At 37.4% G+C, this 22,511-nt stretch overlaps 2 protein-coding genes across 2 annotated transcripts in view; one reads left to right on the top strand and one right to left on the bottom strand.

Moving 5' to 3' along the window:
- Positions 1-22,511, top strand: part of LOC129756623 (A disintegrin and metalloproteinase with thrombospondin motifs 9) — a 935,923-nt gene that overhangs the window by 704,134 nt on the left and 209,278 nt on the right. Inside the window, exon 5 of the mRNA XM_055753535.1 lies at positions 1,141-1,281. Within this exon, the coding sequence (XP_055609510.1) occupies positions 1,141-1,281 (141 nt within the window). The remainder of the gene's footprint in view (positions 1-1,140; positions 1,282-22,511) is intronic.
- Positions 9,331-15,969, bottom strand: LOC129756605 (vitellogenin-A1-like). The gene is made up of 3 exons (XM_055753517.1): positions 15,871-15,969; positions 10,754-15,793; positions 9,331-10,692 (listed from the first exon to the last, which is right to left on the bottom strand). The coding sequence occupies exons 1-3, from the start codon at positions 15,899-15,901 to the stop codon at positions 9,455-9,457; spliced, it is 6,309 nt and encodes a 2,102-aa protein (XP_055609492.1). The 5' UTR covers positions 15,902-15,969; the 3' UTR covers positions 9,331-9,454.

Here is a 22,511-nt window from a genome sequence, read left to right as displayed (position 1 = left end):
CAAAATAAATTGGTAAATATTTCGTGTTGAGAAATTTCCTATTCATATTTGGTTTTAAATTTATGCCTGCTTCTATGAAAACAAACCTTTGAAAAATAAACTCCTACTTTGGTAGCCTGAACTAGAAACGATTGATTAAAATTTATTTCAGAAATAATAAATATTTTAAATTGATAACTTAAAAAAAATTAAAAGTTCATACAGCCATTCATTTTGATTTGATAAAAAAAGAACACTGGAGTGGAATAATCTGTTTTATGAATTTGACTTAAATTAGGATTTTAGATATTAGAATTTTTCGCGCCTTTGTGAACGGATTTTGGAAAAATGGGATCCTGAATAAAAATCATTTATCAGATTTTGTCTTTCACCTCTGGTTTGAATGAACTAACAGAGCTCTAGAAGAAAAACTGTCAATGAATCAGCCAAGTATTCATCTTTAAATCAATGATTTAGATTTTGTCAAGCTATTGAAGTTTCAGAGGAAAATTCTACGAAAACACAAAATTCCAGAATTTCTAGAAATAAAATTGTTTTTTTTTAAATCACTTGAAGAAGTTTTTAAATTTTTGAAATTATTGGATGTTTTAATTCATTCAACAACTTTTTTGGAGACTGCAATACGATTAAAAATAGCTAAGATTCAGATCAGTAAAACAAATCTTATATTTTACCGAAAAATTCAAAACAAATCTAAAGAAAACTTTTTTTTTCTTAAAAGTTTAAACGACTCACAATTGTTAAAAAAAATTATGTGAGAGTTGCATTAATTTAAGGGTTGTAATAATTAATTTTTCAAATATTTGTTACTAAAAAAAGGCTACAAACGGTTAATTGGAAAATTTAACTGGAAGCATTAAGACGTATTTCTTCCAACTGTATCAGGTGACCGGTTTGCAGAATTAAGATTTTTTTTTTCCGAGATGAATTCGAGTTCAAGTTAAAAAACTTTCAATCGAGTTCTTTCCTGTAAGACAATATTTTTTTAAATTTCAAATTGTGATTTTTGAATCCTTAGATTTAATTTTGATAGCAATGCTTATTTTGAGCTTATTTGATATGGAAGATCTCACGATCTATGAGTTTATTAGATTATTTTTTTCATGATGTTATCATTATTGTTTTGTTACTATTTTTCAGGTGACCCACGTGTGGCCAAACGAAACCCTGCGCAGGCCGGAAGACCACCAGGATCACGACGGGCTGCAGGGTTGCTTCTACAAGGGCCACGTGGTCGGCGACGAGAAATCCTCGGTCACCGTTTCGCTGTGCGAAGGAATGGTAAGTTTTAGTTTTTATCAATTTTTGTTTTCGAGGGAAAATCGAAAGATTTTCCCAACCTTGACTCTATTCGCTTTCGCGAGATTGAAAATACATTGTCCGATTTCGAACAGGTCGATTTAGCGGTTTTTTCTGTCGGCTCAAGTGGCTAACCTTGAAAAGTCGCGATTTGGCAGCGCTTGGTTCATGTAAATATCTACTGCTGCTTAGTCACAGCCAAGTGTTCTCGAAATATATGTTGTGTTTAGCCTATATCTATCTATCCATTTCGGCTGCAGAAGATAGTCCAAGTTTCGAGTGATTCGACCGAAACGCGACGCCCGAAATTCGCGCAGCCACTTTGGCGTCCCATTTTAGTCGAAAACCAGAAAAAGAATCTCGTCCTTTTTTTCTGCCCCAGCATTACCCCATCTTTTCGCGCCTAGTCTTCTAAATCTGGTCAATCACCACCAACCGTTTTTTTTTTTTTGGTTTTCGCTTTTCTTCTCCCTGCCTTCTAGAGGTTTTCTGCCTTTAAGACATTGTTGTGTTTTAGTTTTTTGTTTTTGATATTATTTTTGCGGTAGATCAAGCACGCTTTAACAGAACATAAATCTTTCCGCGCGGCCTGATGTGCTGAATGCTTTTCGCATGCAGGAATTATCACATTCAAAAAGCCGAGTCTTCTTCAGTTCATCGCCAAATTCTCCCCATTTTTATTCCCAAAAGTCAGTCTGCTGAATGCAGTGAAAAAATAAACATACGATTTGGTATACAAAATGGGAAGGAAACTTTTTCGATTTCATTTCCCAGATTTTTTTTTTGGCAAATCGTTAACATTGATCCAGTTTTGTGGTGCAGTGATTAGTTCTTTATGTGCTAAAATTTTTGTTTTGATGATTTGTTTTTTTCCCCGGTTTGTGTTGCCCTGCAGCAGCTAATATTAGAATTTATAGCTTTGCTTAACCAGAGCTACTGGAACCGGAGTCTGGCTGATTTGCTGGCTTGCTGGCCAACTCACTGTCTGTCTGGATAGTGTGAGGAGATTAATAGCCCCTTTAAAAGGTTGAAATGTTACGGAGTCGATAAATCATCAAATGCAGAAAATTTAAATAAAAATCACATAAAATTAAAATTTTAAAAATTTTCCAATTTTGAAAATAATTTTCAGAAGAACTTCAGTCATTTTGATAATAATTACTAATCCTCAGGACATTTAAAAAAAAATTAAAAAAGTTACGAAACAGTTTTGAGACAATTTTGAGACTCTTTGAAAACTATTAGGAACACCTCAAGAGAACGATTTGGTTACAAGTTTTGAGACAAATTTGAAACAACTATAAAAAAAAATTGGATACAATTTGAAGACATTTTGGAACAATTTTGGGTTTGACAATTTAGACAATTTATACAGTTTTGACAATTTTGACAATTTTTGACAATTTTGACAATTTTGACAAATTTTGACGATTTTGACAATTTTGACAATTTTGACAATTTTGACAATTTTGACAATTTTGACAATTTTGACAATTTTGACAATTTTGACAAATTTGACAAATTTGACAATTTGACAATTTTGACAATTTTGACAATTTTGACAATTTTGACAATTTTGACAATTTTGACAATTTTGACAATTTTGACAATTTTGACAATTTTGACAATTTTGACAGTTTTGACAATTTTGACAATTTTTACAATTTTGACAATTTTGACAATTTTGACAATTTTGACAATTTTGACAATTTTGACAATTTTGACAATTTTGACAATTTTGACAATTTTGACAATTTGACAATTTTGACAATTTTGACAATTTTGACAATTTTGACAATTTTGACAATTTTGACAATTTTGACAATTTTGACAATTTTGACAATTTTGACAATTTTGACAATTTTGACAATTTTGACAATTTTGACAATTTTGACAATTTTGACAATTTTGACAATTTTGACAATTTTGACAATTTCGACAGTTTTGACAATTTTGACAATTTTGACAATTTTGACAATTTTGACAATTTTGACAATTTTGACAATTTTGACAATTTTGACAATTTTGACAATTTTGACAATTTTGACAATTTTGACAATTTTGACAACTTTGACAATTTTGACAATTCTGACAATTCTGACAATTTTGACAATTTTGACAATTTTGACAATTTTGACAATTTTGACAATTTTGACAATTTTGACAATTTTGACAATTTTGACAATTTTGACAATTTTGACAATTTTGACAATTTTGACAATTTTGACAATTTTGACAATTTTGACAATTTTGACAATTTTGACAATTTTGACAATTTTGACAATTTTGACAATTTGACAATTTTGATAATTTTGACAATTTTGACAATTTTGACAATTTTGACAATTTTGACAATTTTGACAATTTTGACAATTTTGACAATTTTGACAATTTTGACAATTTTGACAATTTTGACAATTTTGACAATTTTGACAATTTTGACAATTTTGACAATTTTGACAATTTTGACAATTTTGACAATTTTGACAATTTTGACAATTTTGACAATTTTGACAATTTTGACAATTTTGACAATTTTGACAATTTTGACAATTTTGACAATTTTGACAATTTTGACAATTTTGACAATTTTGACAATTTTGACAATTTTGACAATTTTGACAATTTTGACAATTTTGACAATTTTGACAATTTTGACAATTTTGACAATTTTGACAATTTTGACAATTTTGACAATTTTGACAATTTTGACAATTTTGACAATTTTGACAATTTTGACAATTTTGACAATTTTGACAATTTTGACAATTTTGACAATTTTGACAATTTTGACAATTTTGACAATTTTGACAATTTTGACAATTTTGACAATTTTGACAATTTTGACAATTTTGACAATTTTGACAATTTTGACAATTTTGACAATTTTGACAATTTTGACAATTTTGACAATTTTGACAATTTTGACAATTTTGACAATTTTGACAATTTTGACAATTTTGACAATTTTGACAATTTTGACAATTTTGACAATTTTGACAATTTTAACCATTTTGACAATTTTGACAATTTTGACAATTTTGACAATTTTGACAATTTTGACAATTTTGACAATTTTGACAATTTTGACAATTTTGACAATTTTGACAATTTTGACAATTTTGACAATTTTGACAATTTTGACAATTTTGACAATTTTGACAATTTTGACAATTTTGACAATTTTGACAATTTTGACAATTCTGACAATTTTGACAATTTTGACAATTTTGACAATTTTGACAATTTTGACAATTTTGACAATTTTGACAATTTTGACAATTTTGACAATTTTGACAATTTTGACAATTTTGACAATTTTGACAATTTTGACAATTTTGACAATTTTGACAATTTTGACAATTTTGACAATTTTGACAATTTTGACAATTTTGACAATTTTGACAATTTTGACAATTTTGACAATTTTGACAATTTTGACAATTTTGACAATTTTGACAATTTTGACAATTTTGACAATTTTGACAATTTTGACAATTTTGACAATTTTGACAATTTTGATAATTTTGACAATTTTGACAATTTTGACAATTTTGACAATTTTGACAATTTTGACAATTTTGACAATTTTGACAATTTTGACAATTTTGACAATTTTGACAATTTTGACAATTTTGACAATTTTGACAATTTTGACAATTTTGACAATTTTGACAATTTTGACAATTTTGACAATTTTGACAATTTTGACAATTTTGACAATTTTGACAATTTTGACAATTTTGACAATTTTGACAATTTTGACAAATTTGACAATTTTGACAATTTTGACAATTTTGACAATTTTGACAATTTTGACAGTTTTGACAATTTTGACAATTTTGACAATTTTGACAATTTTGACAATTTTGACAATTTTGACAATTTTGACAATTTTGACAATTTTGACAATTTTGACAATTTTGACAATTTTGACAATTTTGACAATTTTGACAATTTTGACAATTTTGACAATTTTGACAATTTTGACAATTTTGACAATTTTGACAATTTTGACAATTTTGACAATTTTGACAATTTTGACAATTTTGACAATTTTGACAATTTTGACAATTTTGACAATTTTGACAATTTTGACAATTTTGACAATTTTGACAATTTTGACAATTTTGACAATTTTGACAATTTTGACAATTTTGACAATTTTGACAATTTTGAAAATTTTGAAAATTTTGAAAATTTTGACAATTTTGACAATTTTGACAATTTTGACAATTTTGACAATTTTGACAATTTTGACAATTTTGACAATTTTGACAATTTTGACAATTTTGACAATTTTGACAATTTTGACAATTTTGACAATTTTGACAATTTTGACAATTTTGACAATTTTGACAATTTTGACAATTTTGACAATTTTGACAATTTTGACAATTTTGACAATTTTGACAATTTTGACAATTTTGACAATTTGACAATTTTGACAATTTTGACAATTTTGACAATTTTGACAATTTTGACAATTTTGACAATTTTGACAATTTTAACCATTTTGACAATTTTGACAATTTTGACAATTTTGACAATTTTGACAATTTTGACAATTTTGACAATTTTGACAATTTTGACAATTTTGACAATTTTGACAATTTTGACAATTTTGACAATTCTGACAATTTTGACAATTTTGACAATTTTGACAATTTTGACAATTTTGACAATTTTGACAATTTTGACAATTTTGACAATTTTGACAATTTTGACAATTTTGACAATTTTGACAATTTTGACAATTTTGACAATTTTGACAATTTTGACAATTTTGACAATTTTGACAATTTTGACAATTTTGACAATTTTGACAATTTTGACAATTTTGACAATTTTGACAATTTTGACAATTTTGACAATTTTGACAATTTTGACAATTTTGACAATTTTGACAATTTTGACAATTTTGACAATTTTGACAATTTTGACAATTTTGACAATTTTGACAATTTTGATAATTTTGATAATTTTGACAATTTTGACAATTTTGACAATTTTGACAATTTTGACAATTTTGACAATTTTGACAATTTTGACAATTTTGACAATTTTGACAATTTTGACAATTTTGACAATTTTGACAATTTTGACAATTTTGACAATTTTGACAATTTTGACAATTTTGACAATTTTGACAATTTTGACAATTTTGACAATTTTGACAATTTTGACAATTTTGACAATTTTGACAATTTTGACAATTTTGACAATTTTGACAATTTTGACAATTTTGACAGTTTTGACAATTTTGACAATTTTGACAATTTTGACAATTTTGACAATTTTGACAATTTTGACAATTTTGACAATTTTGACAATTTTGACAATTTTGACAATTTTGACAATTTTGACAATTTTGACAATTTTGACAATTTTGACAATTTTGACAATTTTGACAATTTTGACAATTTTGACAATTTTGACAATTTTGACAATTTTGACAATTTTGACAATTTTGACAATTTTGACAATTTTGACAATTTTGACAATTTTGACCATTTTGACAATTTTGACAATTTTGACAATTTTGACAATTTTGACAATTTTGACAATTTTGACAATTTTGACAATTTTGACAATTTTGACAATTTTGACAATTTTGACAATTTTGACAATTTTGACAATTTTGACAATTTTGACAATTTTGACAATTTTGACAATTTTGACAATTTTGACAATTTTGACAATTTTGACAATTTTGACAATTTTGACAATTTTGACAATTTTGACAATTTTGACAATTTTCACAATTTTGACAATTTTGACAATTTTGACAATTTTGACAATTTTGACAATTTTGACAATTTTGACAATTTCTTGTTTTCCTGGTCATGCCCCAAGTCCTTAACCTAGCCCTTGTTCGCATTCCTCTTCCCAAGTTTTTATTTTCAATTTTTAATTCATTCGACTGATTTTCGAACAAAGAAATTCTGCAGTACCATTTTCAAAGAATCTTGTAAGACGTCGTACTGTAATTTCATCCCTCGAACTGCTGCCACTGATTAAGTTTTCGCCTGTCACATTAAGTTTTAATCTGTGATGTTCTTCCAACTCCTGCAACACGAATCTTTTAATTCTCTCCAGCCAACTTGAGTGCTCGAAAACCGTGTAGAAGCCCTGGAAAGGGGGGATGATTTTTTCGGCTCCACGTTTGGATTTGTAAGATTTAGATATTGCGCGAATTTCCATTTGCTCGAAACGTCGTCGTCGTCGTTTGGTTGTTGTTATTGTTATGTTTTGGCTGTCCGGTAGCTGTCGAGATGTTCGGATTAGTTTGATAAGTGTTTTAGGGCTTACCCCCGGAGCGAATTGAGTTGTCCGTGTCAGCGCTCGATTTTTGCTGTGGGCTGCAGGGTTTGAATATAATAAAAATCTTTCAGCATGATGCGTTGGCGATCATCGGATTACTTAGGTCTAGACGTTTAAATTCAACCGTGGTCGATTTGAGTAAGTCCTGGCTGAAATCTGTCTGAGTGACAAGATTAAAACTTTTAGTCTTACAAACAAAGAAAAAAACATGTTTCTCATTTTTGTTTTTAGATTTAAAAGTTAAGAACTCAGGATATGTTTTTTTATTCTTTGTGAGTCACCCTGTAGTGGGCGTATCTTCTTGATGTCTTTTTTATCACAGAAAAAAGCTGATGATTCTATACTAGACACAGTCTATGTTAATGTGAACAAAACAGTTCTGACTCTGCACAGGTGTTGCTGTCAAGACCTCCGAGATAACCTAACGACTAATGATCGATTTGGAGATCCAGAAATTTACATAAATTGATAGACGGCCGTGCTGGTTTTTTTTTCGTTCAGCTGAAAGACATGTGCGATCTGGGTGGCATCATCCGAAAATGGCAGGTGTTAAAAAAAAATCTGCTGCTAATGCTGATCGGTTTGATGATAAACATTTTTAGCATCTCGGAGGCTCTTGAAAAGTCGTGAAACTAATTGGCTGAGTGATTCGGAACCAGTCTGGAAGAGACTCACGCTCTATTTAGAGCGTTGATATTTCTTATCCAATATGGGCAGAAGACAAACTTATTCCGGAGAAATAACTTTCAGCTGAATGTTCGGCAACAATTTGTTGTTAATTTGTATGGGAAGTTCGCAACACCTTAACCTGATTTCCCTAATCTGGGTCACCGGAACAATTTATTTCCGTTCCAAATTGGTTAAACTAAATCGTCTCAGGGCATCTGCAACTTGTTCCGCTTTCTTGAAATGAACAACGTGAATCTAAAATTGCTAGGAGAAACGCTACAACAACTTACTGCTCTAAAATTTTCCAGATGGCAAAGGTACCCTGAAGCACTTGCATAATTAGCAAAGATGATAAATAAACTTGGCGAAAGCAACCTTTCTTTAGGCTGTCAACAAGTGGCCAATCCGCTGTTTATTATTGAACACACGCGTGCTAAATTGTGATGAATAAATAATTTTAACCGCAGGAAACTCCCCAGGCGAGATTCATTCATAAATTTGTAGATTGGAATAGTCTCTCACCTGAAGAGAAACCAACAATGTTTCGATGGGTTTCTTCTTGAGGTTTTCGGTTTGATGAAATTCTTAGTATCTTATATGGATACACAGACAATGACTTCCAAAAATTTAAATATAAAGCTAAAAATAATTTCGAATTTCCAGCGCACATAAAATTTACAAGCATAAATTCAAGTTCAAGTTCAACCAGTTCAAGTTTCAACATTAAACCGAACAAACAAACGATTCTCATTCATAGATTCGCGATCAGCGACTTGTTTTTCGGTCGATGCCACCATCGAAGCGCCACTTAGCCTGAGTCCAGGCAGATGAATGCATTCGATTGTGTTCTGGAACTTCTTCGGGAACGCTGACGAGAAACTTCAATCCAATTTGCTTCAAAAAAAATCTGCAGAAGCTAATGGCCCTCAATTAGGAGCAACACTAGAGTCAACGCTCCTGTTTACCCCTCTTGACTCTTGATTTCAAATCAAAAACAATCGGTTCAAATACTAAACATGGTATTTATTCATTTGTTCTCCTCAATTTTTTTGGTTGATTTTCTGGATGTTCGTTGATCAAACTTTTAACGGCTTGATAAATTTAAATAATTCTTATAAACTACTGCTAATGTCATTTTCCAGCGTTAAAGCTATCGAAGGAATCAGTACTTGATGAACTTGTTCTTGCGGGCAGCCTGGTGTACGCAAGTTTTCGGAATCTGGACACGGATGGTGCGCGAAACGGAGCGATCCTTCAGGTCAACGTTCACTCCACGGCGGATTTGCTTCTCGAAGGAGATCGCCAAACTGTCCTGGATGTCACGGCAATGAACATCGACGAACTTCTCGACCTCATCGGATGATCCGCAAGATTGAGAGCAAGTTGGCAGTGGCTGGATGGTGAAGCACAGCATGTTGTCCTTCTTGAAGACGCGCTGAGCCTGCTGGACACGGCATTCCTTCAGGGTATCGGTCTGACGATGAGGGTGGTATTCCTTGCGCTCCTCAGAGCTGGATGAGCTGGAGTTTTCGCTGGAAGACGAAGCCTTGGAGTTCGATTCCGAGGAAGACGAAGACGAAGAGTCGCTGGACGAAGAGCTGGAGCTGGAAGAATCAGCAACGTCGTGGTTGTAGAATCGGTAACGCTTGCGGCCAGCTTCCTGTTCGCTGATCACGTTTCCGAGGAAGTATTCCTCACGGACGCATTCAGACTTGGCCTGTTCTTGGTAAGCGATGTTGAAAGCCTTGGCGCGGCCTTCGCATTGCTGTCCAGTGATGGCGTACGAAGCAGCGAAGTATTCTGGTTTGCTCATGAAGCACTGATCGGGAGTGACAAAGTCGTTGTAAGATTCACCGTCGTTGGTTCCGCACAGACCGACAAAGTTTCCGTAGTAGGATTGATCGGCAAAGATGCGAGCACGCTTGCCATCGAACACAATCTTCACATCATCATCGCGAATGCTGATCTCGAGCTCATTTCCTGGCAGAGCGTAGGAACGGAACAATGGCTGATCACCTCCGTTGTCGTTGGTGTACAGCTCGGTGGCGTATTTCTCATGGATCTGTTGAGGCTTGCCATTGATGTAAACCTTTGGCAGATCTTGTCCGCTTGGGATGATGTCGACGTTGTAGTCGTTCTGCTTGTACTGTCCGAGGACAACCTTGAAGTAAAGCTCGTTCTTCTCGCCAGCGCGACCCAAGATGCTGATCTGCTCATCCTCATCGAATCCGTTCTTGAAGCGGTACTCGGAATCGGGGTTCTGGAAGTGAGACTGCTGAGCGTAGTATTCGTAGTCAGGCTTCACGGCGTGGGCAAGAACATGCCAGCATGGTCCCATCGAGTAATCGTAGGTCTTGTCATCGAAGGTGCTGATGTAGTCGGTAGACACAGCGCAAGATGCTGAAATAAAAAAATAAAAAATTAATATAACCATTATCAACATAAATCAGGAACTACTCACGTTGATAGTTTCCGCGATAAGCATAGGTAGCAACACGCTCGAAAGCACTCAGCTCTGGATGGAGTCCAACGAAATACTGGGCGTAGTAGTTATCAATTGGGTAGTTTTCAATTTTGAAAGCATATTCCGGAGAGGAGAGAGAACAGTTCCAGTAAGCGCCGAATGGAGCCAAGCTGAACTCAGCCTTGATTTGACCGTGCTTGCCAGAGAACTGGTAGTTGGACTCGTAGTATGGGTAGGCAGCGAATCGAATGAAGTCGTTGAACTTGGCGGCGAAACGCTTGGCAGTGGAACCGATATCCTTGAATTGAACATCGAATTGGTATTGATCCAGGTAGCTGGCCTGGCGAGTAGCGTTCTGGCAGGCTGGCAGTTGATATTTGCCTTGATCCATTTGCTCCTTGCACTTCTGACCGACTTCCGAGACGCGGACAAAGTGACGGAACATATCCGACTGGTAGAGTTTTCCTTGACCAGAAATTTGGGCTCCTCCCTGGCATTTCTCACCATAGGACAGTTCCCAGTTGAAGCGAGAGGTGACATCGTTGTTCAAAGCGTTCAAGAAGTTGAGCTTGGGCACATTCGGGAACTGGCTATCGGCAGTGAAGCACAGCTGGAATTGATTTCCACGGAAAGAAACATCCTTGAAGATCGACTTTTGGCTGTCCATGGGGCTGGCAGACAAGAAGAACAGGAAACGAGCCTTCTCATCGACTGGGCTATCGGCATAAGCGGTGGTCAGAACGAATTCGCTCTTCTTCTCTTGTCCCTCGAACATGATTCCAAAGTTGAACATATCAACATCACTGTTACGGATTCCAGCAGCGGCGTTCTTGATGAATTGTTCCTGGCGGCGCTGGCTGGCAACACCATAGACGAAGGGTTGAGCGAAGTTATCTTCGTTGTAGAATCCAGAATAAGCATGACGACCCTTGGGGTGCTTGACCTCTTCCTTGGCGTAGTCCTGAGCAACATCGTTCTCCTTGTAGTTCGAGAACAGCTTAACAGTCTTGGCGGTAGAACGCTGAGCGTCGTAGTACACGTTGAACTGATGATAGTGATAGCTTTGAGAAGCGAATGGATACAACAGAGCAGAAACGTAGTCATGTTGGTTGATCAGCTCCATGACGCGGCCAATGTTCATGAAGTCAGCATCGTACTTGGCGTGCACTCGCAGAGCAAGACCGGTCATGTGTTGGCCGAAGGTCTGCTCGAAAGACTTGGTAGTTTGTTCATTGCCGTGCACAATCTTGGCGTTCGGGCTCTCGGCAATTGGGCGCATATCAGTGATATCCTTGAATCCAACGTATGGCCATGAGCTCAAATGGATCAGAAGGTTGTCCTTCTTGGGTTCCAGGGCTTCCAGCTCGATTTCATGGTCGTTGTTCTCCAAGTCCAAGTTCAGCTTAACGCTCATTGGCAGGAATCCTTGAACCTTCTTCTGGTAACCGGCAATATAACGCTGATGGTCGAATGGAGTGACGAAGCCAACCTTGGCATCGACCAGACGGTGATAGACCAGGTTCACATCGACGGATCCGTTCAATACACGTGGCATATGGAGGTAGTCGTCGTTTTCAGTTTCCGGGTGTCCAGCAGGCATCTTGGCAATGTTCGGGTAGGTCTTGATGGTGGCTTCAGTCTCGAATTTGACAACGGTTGGGGTCTTCAGAGTGTACATGAACGGCAGACCAGAGGCCAATGGGAAGGCAAGAGTCACAACCTGTTGTTGGTAGAACTTGGTGATGTTCAGGTTCATTCCGTTGCGGAGATCCTCCAGGACGTCCTTGACCTTGCGTGGGAAGTTTTCGATGGTTTGGTTGTTGAAAGCATAGAAGTATTCACCATTGAACAGATTCATCATAACTTGACCTTCCAATTCCTGGGCTTCAAGAGGATCGATGTTCAACAGCTTGGCAATGCGAGTAGTAGACCACTTTTGTGGTTCATTTTCGTAGAAACGGCCCTCCTTCTTGTCCATCTGTTGGAAGTAATCTCCGAATGATTTGCCATGGGCTTCAGCGTACTTTTCGAAGTATTCGTTTTGCTTTTCTGGGAACTGCTTGTAGTACTTGTAGTAGTAGTTGGCAGTTTTGTAGTCCTTCTCGATGATGCGGCTATCAATCTGCTTGTCGACCAGATCGATGAATGATTCCATGCTCGAAACCAAGTAGTAGAAAGTCGAGAAACGCTTGACTCCTCCCAAGTTCTTGCGAATTTGAGTGAGCACAGCGCTTGGGATGTAATGATCATCAGCAGCAATTTGAGTAGCAAACAGACGGTAAGTGAGATCAAGTTGTTTCAGAGCATAGTCACGGATGTAGTTCGACGAATATTGCAGACTGAAATCCTTTCCATCCAACAGCTTGTAGGCGGCCTTGGCGTTCTCAGCCAGTTCACTGTAGTTGTCGAATTCATCGGCCTGAGCGGCGTATTCAAGAGCGGTCTTGACAGCAGCACGAACGTACTGGCTAGGGTCCTGGTGGGTGTATTCGGCCATGCGTTGGAGCATCTCTGCTGGTGGTTCGGAACGGATCAGCAAGTGAACGGCAGCGCTACGGATTTCATTCTTCTCAGCGGTGTTCTGGTAGATCTTGAACAGGACCGAGCGAGACAGTTTCGGGAAGTTCTCAACCAGTTTATCAAGAGCGACAACAAAAGCCAAACGTTGATATTCGCTGATTGGGATTTTGCCTTCCAGATATGGCTCAAAAACATTCAGGATTTCTGGGTGTCCAAGGTTTCCGAGAGAACGGGCGTACACCTGGATCTTGATGCTGTCGGCTTCCTTGACGGCTTCACGCAGTTTGTGAGACAGCCATGGGACGATCTTGTGGGCAACGATTTTGTAGTCAGCATCAGCCAAGCGACCGAAGCTGTGGACTGGGTAGTAGTTGTAGGCAGAACGGTTGTTAACTTGAGCCTGGTTGACGAAGCTAGTGTAGGTGATCAGAGCGGTGGTGTTCAGACCTTCCTGGTGCTGGACGATGTCGGAGGTGATCAACAGGAAGAATTCGTGCAACAGAGCTTCGGTTGGGAAACGGATGGATTGGCGCAGGGTGGCGATAACGCTGGCGGCTTCTGGGCCTCGCAGTTTCTTTTCTTCGATGAACTCCTTGATGACCTTGAAGGCTGGTGGGGTTCCGGCCTCAGCAAGAGCGTCACGGAAAGTGTTCCAGGCATCGACGCGCTTGGCGAATTTCTCGCTGTGGTTGTCTCCTTCCTTGCGTTCCTTCTGGGAAACGAAGAACTTCTGGGCAACCTCGTAGATATCCTTGTAGTCCATGGTGCGGATGACACGAGACAGAATGTTGAACTTGTTCAGAGTGTTGGACTGGGGCATGATGGATGGGTTTTGCAGCTCATCGGCGATTTCCTGGACCAGCTTGATGATGGTGCGTGGAGCATCGACATTGCGAGCATAGTCGACGTTGTATCCCTTGTATCCGGTGAAGTATGGCAGGAATGGAGTTTGAGGGGCTTCCTTGAAGCTCTCTGGGATTGGTTGGTAGTAAGCTTCCTCGCTGCTCAGAGAGTTGGACTCCGAAGAGGAAGAGGAGGAAGAGTCGGAGCTGGATGAAGATGATGAGGAGGAGGAAGAAGATGAGGCAGAAGGGTTTCTGCGGTTCTTCTCTTGGGATTCCGAAGAGCTGGAGGAGCTGCTGGATGAGGAGTCATCGGAGCTGCTGGAGTCGGAAGAGGTATCGTTTTTGCGGCTCAGACGATACTGGTCCATCTTGTAGGCTTCGTAGTATTTCTTTTCCTTCTGGGCATCCAGATCACGACGGTTGCGGTTTCCACGCTTCTCGACCTGCTTCAGATCTTCCTTGTACTGTTCGACTGGGCTGACCTTTGGGTTTTCCTTGGATTCCGAGCTGGAGCTTGAGGAGTCAGATGAGCTCGACGAGCTGGAGGAGTCAGATTCGGAAGAAGATGAAGACGACGAGGACGAGGACGATGAGGACGAAGAAGACGAGGATTCGGTTTCGTTTCCTGGACGAACGGCGTTCTTCTTGTCGTTGGCCATGTTGTAACTGTAGACCAGATCAACGAACACCTGACGGTCTTCAGCTGGACCAATTGGCAGTTTCTCGAAAGGCTGAACCTTGTTCAGGGTCATGTTGACCTGAGAGTAGACGATGGCCTTCTCGTTGTTAACCAGGGATGGGGCGATCACAACCTTGTTGATGGTGCTGGACGATTGAATGGTGTAATTGTACAGAGTTCCGGTCAAGAACATGTTGGAGACAACGGACTTGGAGGCAACATTGCCCATCTGGTTGGAGTTTGGCTTGAAGTCGCTCTCGCCGGAGAATCCGAAGTGGTATCCCATGCGCTGTTCGCATTTGTCGAAGTTCTGGGTCTTGGTGACCTGGATGAAGTACTGTCCATCTTCACGGAGCTGAGGCTGAGGAACCCATTGGCGGTTAGCCTTGACCATGAATGGCTGGATTGGGTTGATATCGTACAGAGTTTCACATTCGCCAGTGACGACTGGTTCCATGACCTTGTAGACACCGTTCAGGGTGTTGTTTTCCGGCAGCTGGTTGTATTTGGATTTGATCAGGTTGGCTCCACGAGTATCGAGCTGCAGCTGACTGGCCCAGGCCTTCAGGATGTTGACCTCCTGGTTGGGAACGGTCTGTTCAACGTACAATCCCTTGATGGCTCCCTTGTGATAGCGGATGGCGAATGGCTTGTTGCCCATTGGCATCGGCTGGAACTTGAGATCGTTCCAGTACTGGAGCTCAGTGCGGTATCCCTGGGGCAGCACATCGTTGAATACGGCATACTCGGGCTGCTTGACGTAGACAACCACGTATTCCGGATCCTTCGGGCGCACCACCAGGTAGGCACGGGACACGATTCCGGTCCACTGATCGGCCAGATCAGCCAGAGCCGTCATCGTCTTGGAGGTTACATTGTAGACGTACTCGCGGTTCGGTTCCCAGGCACCGAACTCGAATCCGGTCTTGTTTTCCGGTCGGTTGTAGTAGAACTCCCGGCGGTACTCGTACTGGTAGGCAGTACTGATCCCCACTGTTAGGAAACAAGAATTTTTTTTGAAATTGTTAGAACTGGATCCTTGTTTCAGCTAGAATTTTTTTTTAACTTACCCAGAGCGAGGAGAAGGAGCTTAGCCAACATGACGCGTTCAGTTATTCAATTCCAGTGGTACTTTCCCTGATCACCAGAGATGAAATGTAATTATTGAGATTTCAACAGGCGATATTTATACTGAATTGATTTTCAAATTTCGCTGACAAAATCTACTGATAACAGAAGTTCAGCGAGAAGTTTGTTATCAGCAGTGCAATCGAGTTCGAGTTCACTTAGCATGGTTTCAACAGTTTGTAAAATAAACAAACAGACGAATCATTTTTGAGGATGTTCACCTCTCTCACAACGTACCAACTGGTCATATTTCCGGAGGATGTTATCTCATACGAAACATAAGAGAAGGTCTTCCAGATATTCTTCAGATATTCTTGAATAAAATTCTTTAAATACTTCAAAAAAGGAATGAGTCCTTCTGAAATAATAAAAATTTAAATTTAAAAAATGTCCAATATTAAAGCTTGAAAATTATCTGAAAGCTACAAGAACAAAATGAATCTATTACAAATGAATAATCAATTTTTGATTCCGGTTTCTGTGAAGAACGAATAAAAAGTTGGTTCAAGAAAGTTACCTTTGTGAAGTATATCCTCGTCAAAATATCAATATTCTTTTTCACAAGACATGCATTTGTTGATTGCGGTTTTTAATATCGTTGTGTAACAAAACGAAAAGGCCCTTCTCGTTCCATGGCAACCGTGATTAATTCGTTGAACTAGTTTCAACGTCGCTGCACTTTAGATCACATTTGAGTTGAGAATGAATGTTGCTTTTGTGAACTAATGTATGATATCGAAAAACGACTCCTCAGCCTGATCTCCAAATACTTTTTTAAGATTAAATAATTTAATAACACAGGAAATACAAGGAAAGCAATTGGTTTGAAGCTCGAGATGAATCGATAAGAAGTTGTGTGACCTCTGTTGACCCTTCACTAGTGCAAAAAAATACGACTATCAGTTTGTCTCATTAGTCATTAATCATCGAAGTATGAATACTAGGGTTGCGTTGAACGTTTTTATGTGAAAAATTTCATGATCGAATTTTGGAAACCTACTATAACAATTTTGACAATCGGCCCAAAATACTGACCTGTGCAAAATTTCAACTCAATCGGACCCGATTTTTTGGCCATAAATCAACTTTCGGGGACTTAATCGTTTTGCGGAAGACTGGTTGTTTTTTTTTTTTTTTTTTTTTTGAAAGTCTCAGAAAGTCGATTTTTTGTCCGAAAATTGGTATTTTTTAGAAAAGAGCAGATCTCAAAATTCATGCATTTCTAAGTCATTCGGCATCATACAAAAAATTTCGATTTTTCCAATTTCTTGTGACTCTCCTTTGGTAATTTTTGAGGGTAAAAAACCGAAACTTTGAGCGCTTTGCGGAACCCCTAAATCAAGTCCGACTAAGCTGAAATTTTGCAAAGGCTTACCTACAAAATTACCCCTAATGAATACTCAAGGCTGCTTTTTGGTTGTTCGTGTAATGAAGAATTGCTTTTAGTTAATTTTCTTCTGTGTGTTAGAACTAAGTCAACGGTCGAAAGCAGAATTGTTTTTCAGAAAAAAAATCTCGTAGTTTAGAGTCACCCTAATGTACAATAACAAACATTTGATAACCAACTAGAAGTGAGGAAACATATCACTAGATCACTACTTTGTTTTGAAACTACATAAAAAACACAGGATTTATAACATCAATCATGAATTTGGATCAAATATTTGTTGAAAAGTACACTGAGTTCAGAAAAAAAAAATAGTTTTTAAACGGCCCCACAAACCAAATCCTTTATTTTCAATATCTTGTTAAAAATTTTGCTCGAAACCCAACGGATTGAAATTAACTTTTGCCTAATTTTAAAATTTTTAACCTTAAATCTGAAAAAAGTGAGTTGCTGAGAAAATAATAGATTGCATATTTGTCGCGACTCAGAATTAGTCAAATTAACACCAACTGAACAATCTTCGATCAAAATGTAATTTCTCAACGTTAAAGTATGCACTGTTATTGAGATTCTATGTAAAAATAAGGTTTCAAATTAAATCCTTCACTTCTCACAATTGATTAAATAAAGGCTTACCTATAACACAAAGTTATTTTAAAAGTTATTGTACAAATTCAATCAATCGAAGTTTCATGCCATTGAAATTCCGAAATTGGCAGAATTTTGAGGTTCGTCTTGTTTTATTATCAACTGTTTGCTTTTTTCATAAAAAAAAAAATTACAAATGTTTCATGTTGAGTGAAATTTTTCATAATTTCATTCAGAAACATACTATTTATCAACGCCAATAGGATTAAATTTATTACAAAACTCGAAACACCTATTTCAAAATTCAAGTTCAAATACAGTTCAATACAGTTTAGCATTTTCAAAGAATTTAAAAAATATTTATTTTAATTCTTTCACAAATTCAGACAGCTCATTTTTTTTGCGGCAGCATCGATCAATAGAATAATTCAAATACTACCATTTAAAGTTTCATAGCAAAAACATATTTTGAAAAAGGTTTCATTTGAAATGCAAAGGTCCTTTCAAATGGCCCTTTAAAACAATATAACATCATGTAGGTACAATTGTTTATGGATAAAGATTTAGTTATTTGTATTCTATTTCGGCTTGATCGATGAGAATTGTTCTTTGATTGACAGCCCATTCACAATGTCCTAAAGTAATGCTATCTCTTTGAACGTCAATAACGGCGCCGGCCACGTTCTAGTAGTCAATTAATAGAAGCTTTTATAGCGGCTTTTCGTTCTAGTAGTCAATTAATAGAAGGAAAAGAGAAGAAATGGATTGAAATATTCATAATTCATGATTTAGGACCGAGCTCACCTCTGCTTCCTAGCAAAACAATTTTTAAATATTGAGAACGTGGGTAAAATGATTTGATGAGGAGACACTTTTGACTAGTGTGATAGTATATTTTTAATCCTATTCTCCTTTGCCTCTTTTATTCTTAAGTGAATAATTTTATTACATTTGAATTTTGATTAATTTTGAGCAATGATAGGAGAGAGCAATTAAGTCAACAAGTTTGATTCAATAACCCACCCGTTGCATAAAACAATACGAGCATGTTGGTTTTTTAACCAAAACTGAGGATCGATGAAGAAATGTGCAAGGTAAAAACCCCATTTTGGAGGAAACTACGTTAAGCGTGCAAATGAGCGGTAAACGTCACTGCAGTTTCCGCCAAATAGTCAAGTGTGGTGCTCGAAATCGGACGCACCAAAACAGTGCTCGTCGTGCCAAACGTACCGGATAGTGCGGAGGACGGATCTTCTCAGGCTCAGGTAGGTGCCTTTTGTGATCCTAGAGGAATCACCTAACCCCGGATTTATCGCCACAGGCCACAAAGGCACGGACAACAAATCCTAGGCACGAGCTAAGATCCCAATCAAAACCGGACCAGCGCCAGCAACATCATGTCTGAAGGAACGAAGCCACGAGGAAAGTCAACTCGAAAAGGGTCGCCAAAGCGTGAGTTTTCATAAAAGCCAAGGTGGCAAAATGCCTAATGAGTTTTTTCTTCAGGACCCTTTTTGGTTCCGGCATATTTTGCTCCACATCCTGGCGCGTGTGCATGGTGCTGCGCACACATTGGTATCGGCTCCAACCTTTTTCTTTTCGGCACAAAACGAGCTTCGAACTCTTCCGAAACTGCACGGCACAGGCAGTGCCATCTGTGTTTTCAACCACATACTAGACGGAAAAAATTTCGACTTCATTTCGTCCACGGTCCGGGTCGCAGCATTGTCCATCGACACATAGGATCAAATTGCCGCCCATCCTCTGTCGAATGAGCCATTCCTGCCTTGGATCACGCGACTTTTGACCGCGGTAAAATGAAGGAATTGACGAGAACGATTGTCGCGACGTTTGAACAGCACTGGACTGACACCCACCGACAGCATCCGGGGAAGGATAACTCGGGGTTTTTGCTCCGTATCCACATGGACAGCAGGCGTTGCACACCTGATGTACCAGCTGTTCCGCCGAAAAGCCAACAGAAGCAGCGATCATGGCATAGATGGCCACTCCATCATCGCCGGCTTCAGAGCCAGCACATCAACTTTTTTCTTTCCGGCACATTGCAATCGGATCATCAGCAACAGAACAGCCTCCATAATAATTTTCAGTATGGTTTTTTATTTATTGGAATATTTTTTAATATTTAAATTTTGATTCTGGATAATATTTTTCACTTTTCGATTGCTGTAAAATATTACTCATCAAAATTTGGACTTGTGAAACAAGTTGAGCACCACTGATTTTCAGTGTGTGCTGCACGGATAACTCTTACCACAACGCAATTACAAAATCTTGTAGCAATTATGATTACAATCTTGTAGCAATTATGATTACAATCTTGTAGCAATTATGATTACAATCTTGTAGCAATTATGATTATTTACTAACTTACGGCATTTAGAAAACTTGAGCTAGCTTACATTATCTACTCACGGGCCCATTTCCTGCCTTTATTTACAAAGACAACATCCAAAATAACAAACATTCGTATCACAGCTCGATTCCCTGAGGTATAACAGAATCGGGCACCATGAAACAAGTTGAGCACCACTTTTACTTTTACCCAAAACACAAACACGCAAAACTCAAATCTTGTAGCAATTGTATCACAGCTGAATCTAGGACGGCACAGATGCGTCACAGCTTATTATCACAGTTGTATGCGGTCAACTGGCAACCCTGCTTGGCTGCACTCCTTCGAAGGGCGTACCGCAGTCATCCGGCGCTCCTCCGACGACTTCCGGCAATCGGCTCTTTAGCAATGGCACAGCTCCCAAAAACGACCTGCCGCTAGGAGTAGCTTTCTTTCTGCACATCCAATTCCCAACGTCGAATGGGTGAATATCAGATCTGCAGTTCCGTATGTGCTCTTACTACCTGGTTTGCGTTGCTTGAAATGTTCTTTCGCGCTCTTCTTCCTTCTCCCAGCACAACGCTAACCTCAACCGTTGTTTCTGCTCACGATGTCTCTTGTCGATTCCCGATACCTTCGCCCTCAATCAGTTGTCTAGGAGCTTTACACCAAGCAAATCCGGGATATCACCCTTGATCGATGGCTCAGGGACACCAAATGATTGCTGAAACTTTTTATTCGCAATTTGAAGCGCGATGGCCTATCTTACCGCCTAAGCGCTTTCTTTCGTTGATTGCTTAAGTATTTACGTTGATGATTGTTGTTGTTCACTGCTTTTTGTTTTTGTTGTTTTCACCTCGTGCTCGTTTGACAGCTAAACTCTTAATTCTAAAAACTGAATTTTGGCTCGAATCAACCCAATCACAACACACTCAAAATTTAATACTTAATTATAACGCTACACTTGGTTTAAAACAAACCTCATTATACCTGAACCTTAATGATCTTTAAACCACAGACACCTTTCTATTTCTACCAAAATTTAGAAAAATAGTGTGTTTAAAATTTAAAAAAAATACTACCACCAGAAAACAGATAGAGTACTTCTCCTGATACAGTAGGAAATAAAGAATAATTGTTGCTAGGTCGCGTAAACATATAGATTTTTATTAAATGGTGAGATAGTGAATCATTGTATTTCGTTCGATGAAAAAACCATATTTTCTTGCTGTTGCTGCATAAAACAAAAGCCTTAAAGGCTGAATAAACTGCGTCTATACAAAAAAGTCTTTCAAAAAGTTTATTCAGCAGCCTGAAGTTTTCACTTAAAAACTTGTGTACACCATTGTTTACATCTAGCAAGTAGCAAAATCTTAGAAAAATGAAAAACAAATTCTGAAAATTTACTTTGCTAATATTCGAATATGGATCAAAATTTTCAAAAAAAGTTACATTCAAGTAAACAACAATGAAACAAAATACTTATCTTAATTGAAATCGGAGATCCCACCGCAAAATTAACACTAATGTTAACGAACATTAGTCCTAGGCCTTTCAGGAGGGCGTAGTGCTAGACCTTCCGCTTCCTTCATATCGAGGAACCGAAGAACAACACATTTTTGTATATTTTAAAACTTTGAGCACTCGGCATTCGACTTCCACTTGTTCACCTGCTTCTTTAGTTGATACCTTTTCCTTTAATTCAATTTTCACTATTTGAAGACTTAAAAATATTCTGCCTGACAAAAAAATAACAAACCGTCACATTCGTCCACAGCCTACCAAGTCTAAAATTCAACGATTTTTTTATTCGTTCGACTGAAGGTTTCTGCTACAGTTGCTGTGGATTATGTGAAAAGATTTTATAAATTTTATATTAATAATTTTAATTTCTTAAAAAGTTTAGTTCTTTTTTGCGATAAATTTTGTTGGTGAACGCGATACTAAAAAGTTACAAAGATACATTTTGTTTTAAAAATTACTTGTAAACTTAATCGTATCATGTTTTCTAATATTTTGGTTTCAAAATGAAAATTCAATATTAGAGCATGTTCACTGGTGTTGGGAAAAAGTGGTAGAAATTTTGACACTTTGAAACTTCCACCATGCAATAATGTTTTCAAGATCTTTGGGCGTTTTTTTTTTACAGCACTGTTTCTATTTCAGCCGTATGTGATAGAAATATTGCTATTTTTGCATCACAGCATGCGAAAATACAACACGTGTTGTAAAAAAAACTAGAAGGCCAACGA

Source organism: Uranotaenia lowii, chromosome 3, assembly GCF_029784155.1.
Source record: "Uranotaenia lowii strain MFRU-FL chromosome 3, ASM2978415v1, whole genome shotgun sequence".
Taxonomy (NCBI): Eukaryota; Metazoa; Arthropoda; class Insecta; order Diptera; family Culicidae; genus Uranotaenia; species Uranotaenia lowii.
This window is presented reverse-complemented; position numbering and strand designations above follow the sequence as displayed.

Bases quoted from the DNA above. Each gene is read 5' to 3' on its own strand.
- LOC129756605 (XM_055753517.1), bottom strand. From the start codon at position 15,901: ATGTTGGCTAAGCTCCTTCTCCTCGCTCTGG. The intron at 15,794-15,870 runs GTAAGTTAAAAA...GTTTCCTAACAG, and splicing joins GCTCCTTCTCCTCGCTCTGG to TGGGGATCAGTACTGCCTAC. The intron at 10,693-10,753 runs GTGAGTAGTTCC...TTTTTATTTCAG, and splicing joins TTATCGCGGAAACTATCAAC to CATCTTGCGCTGTGTCTACC.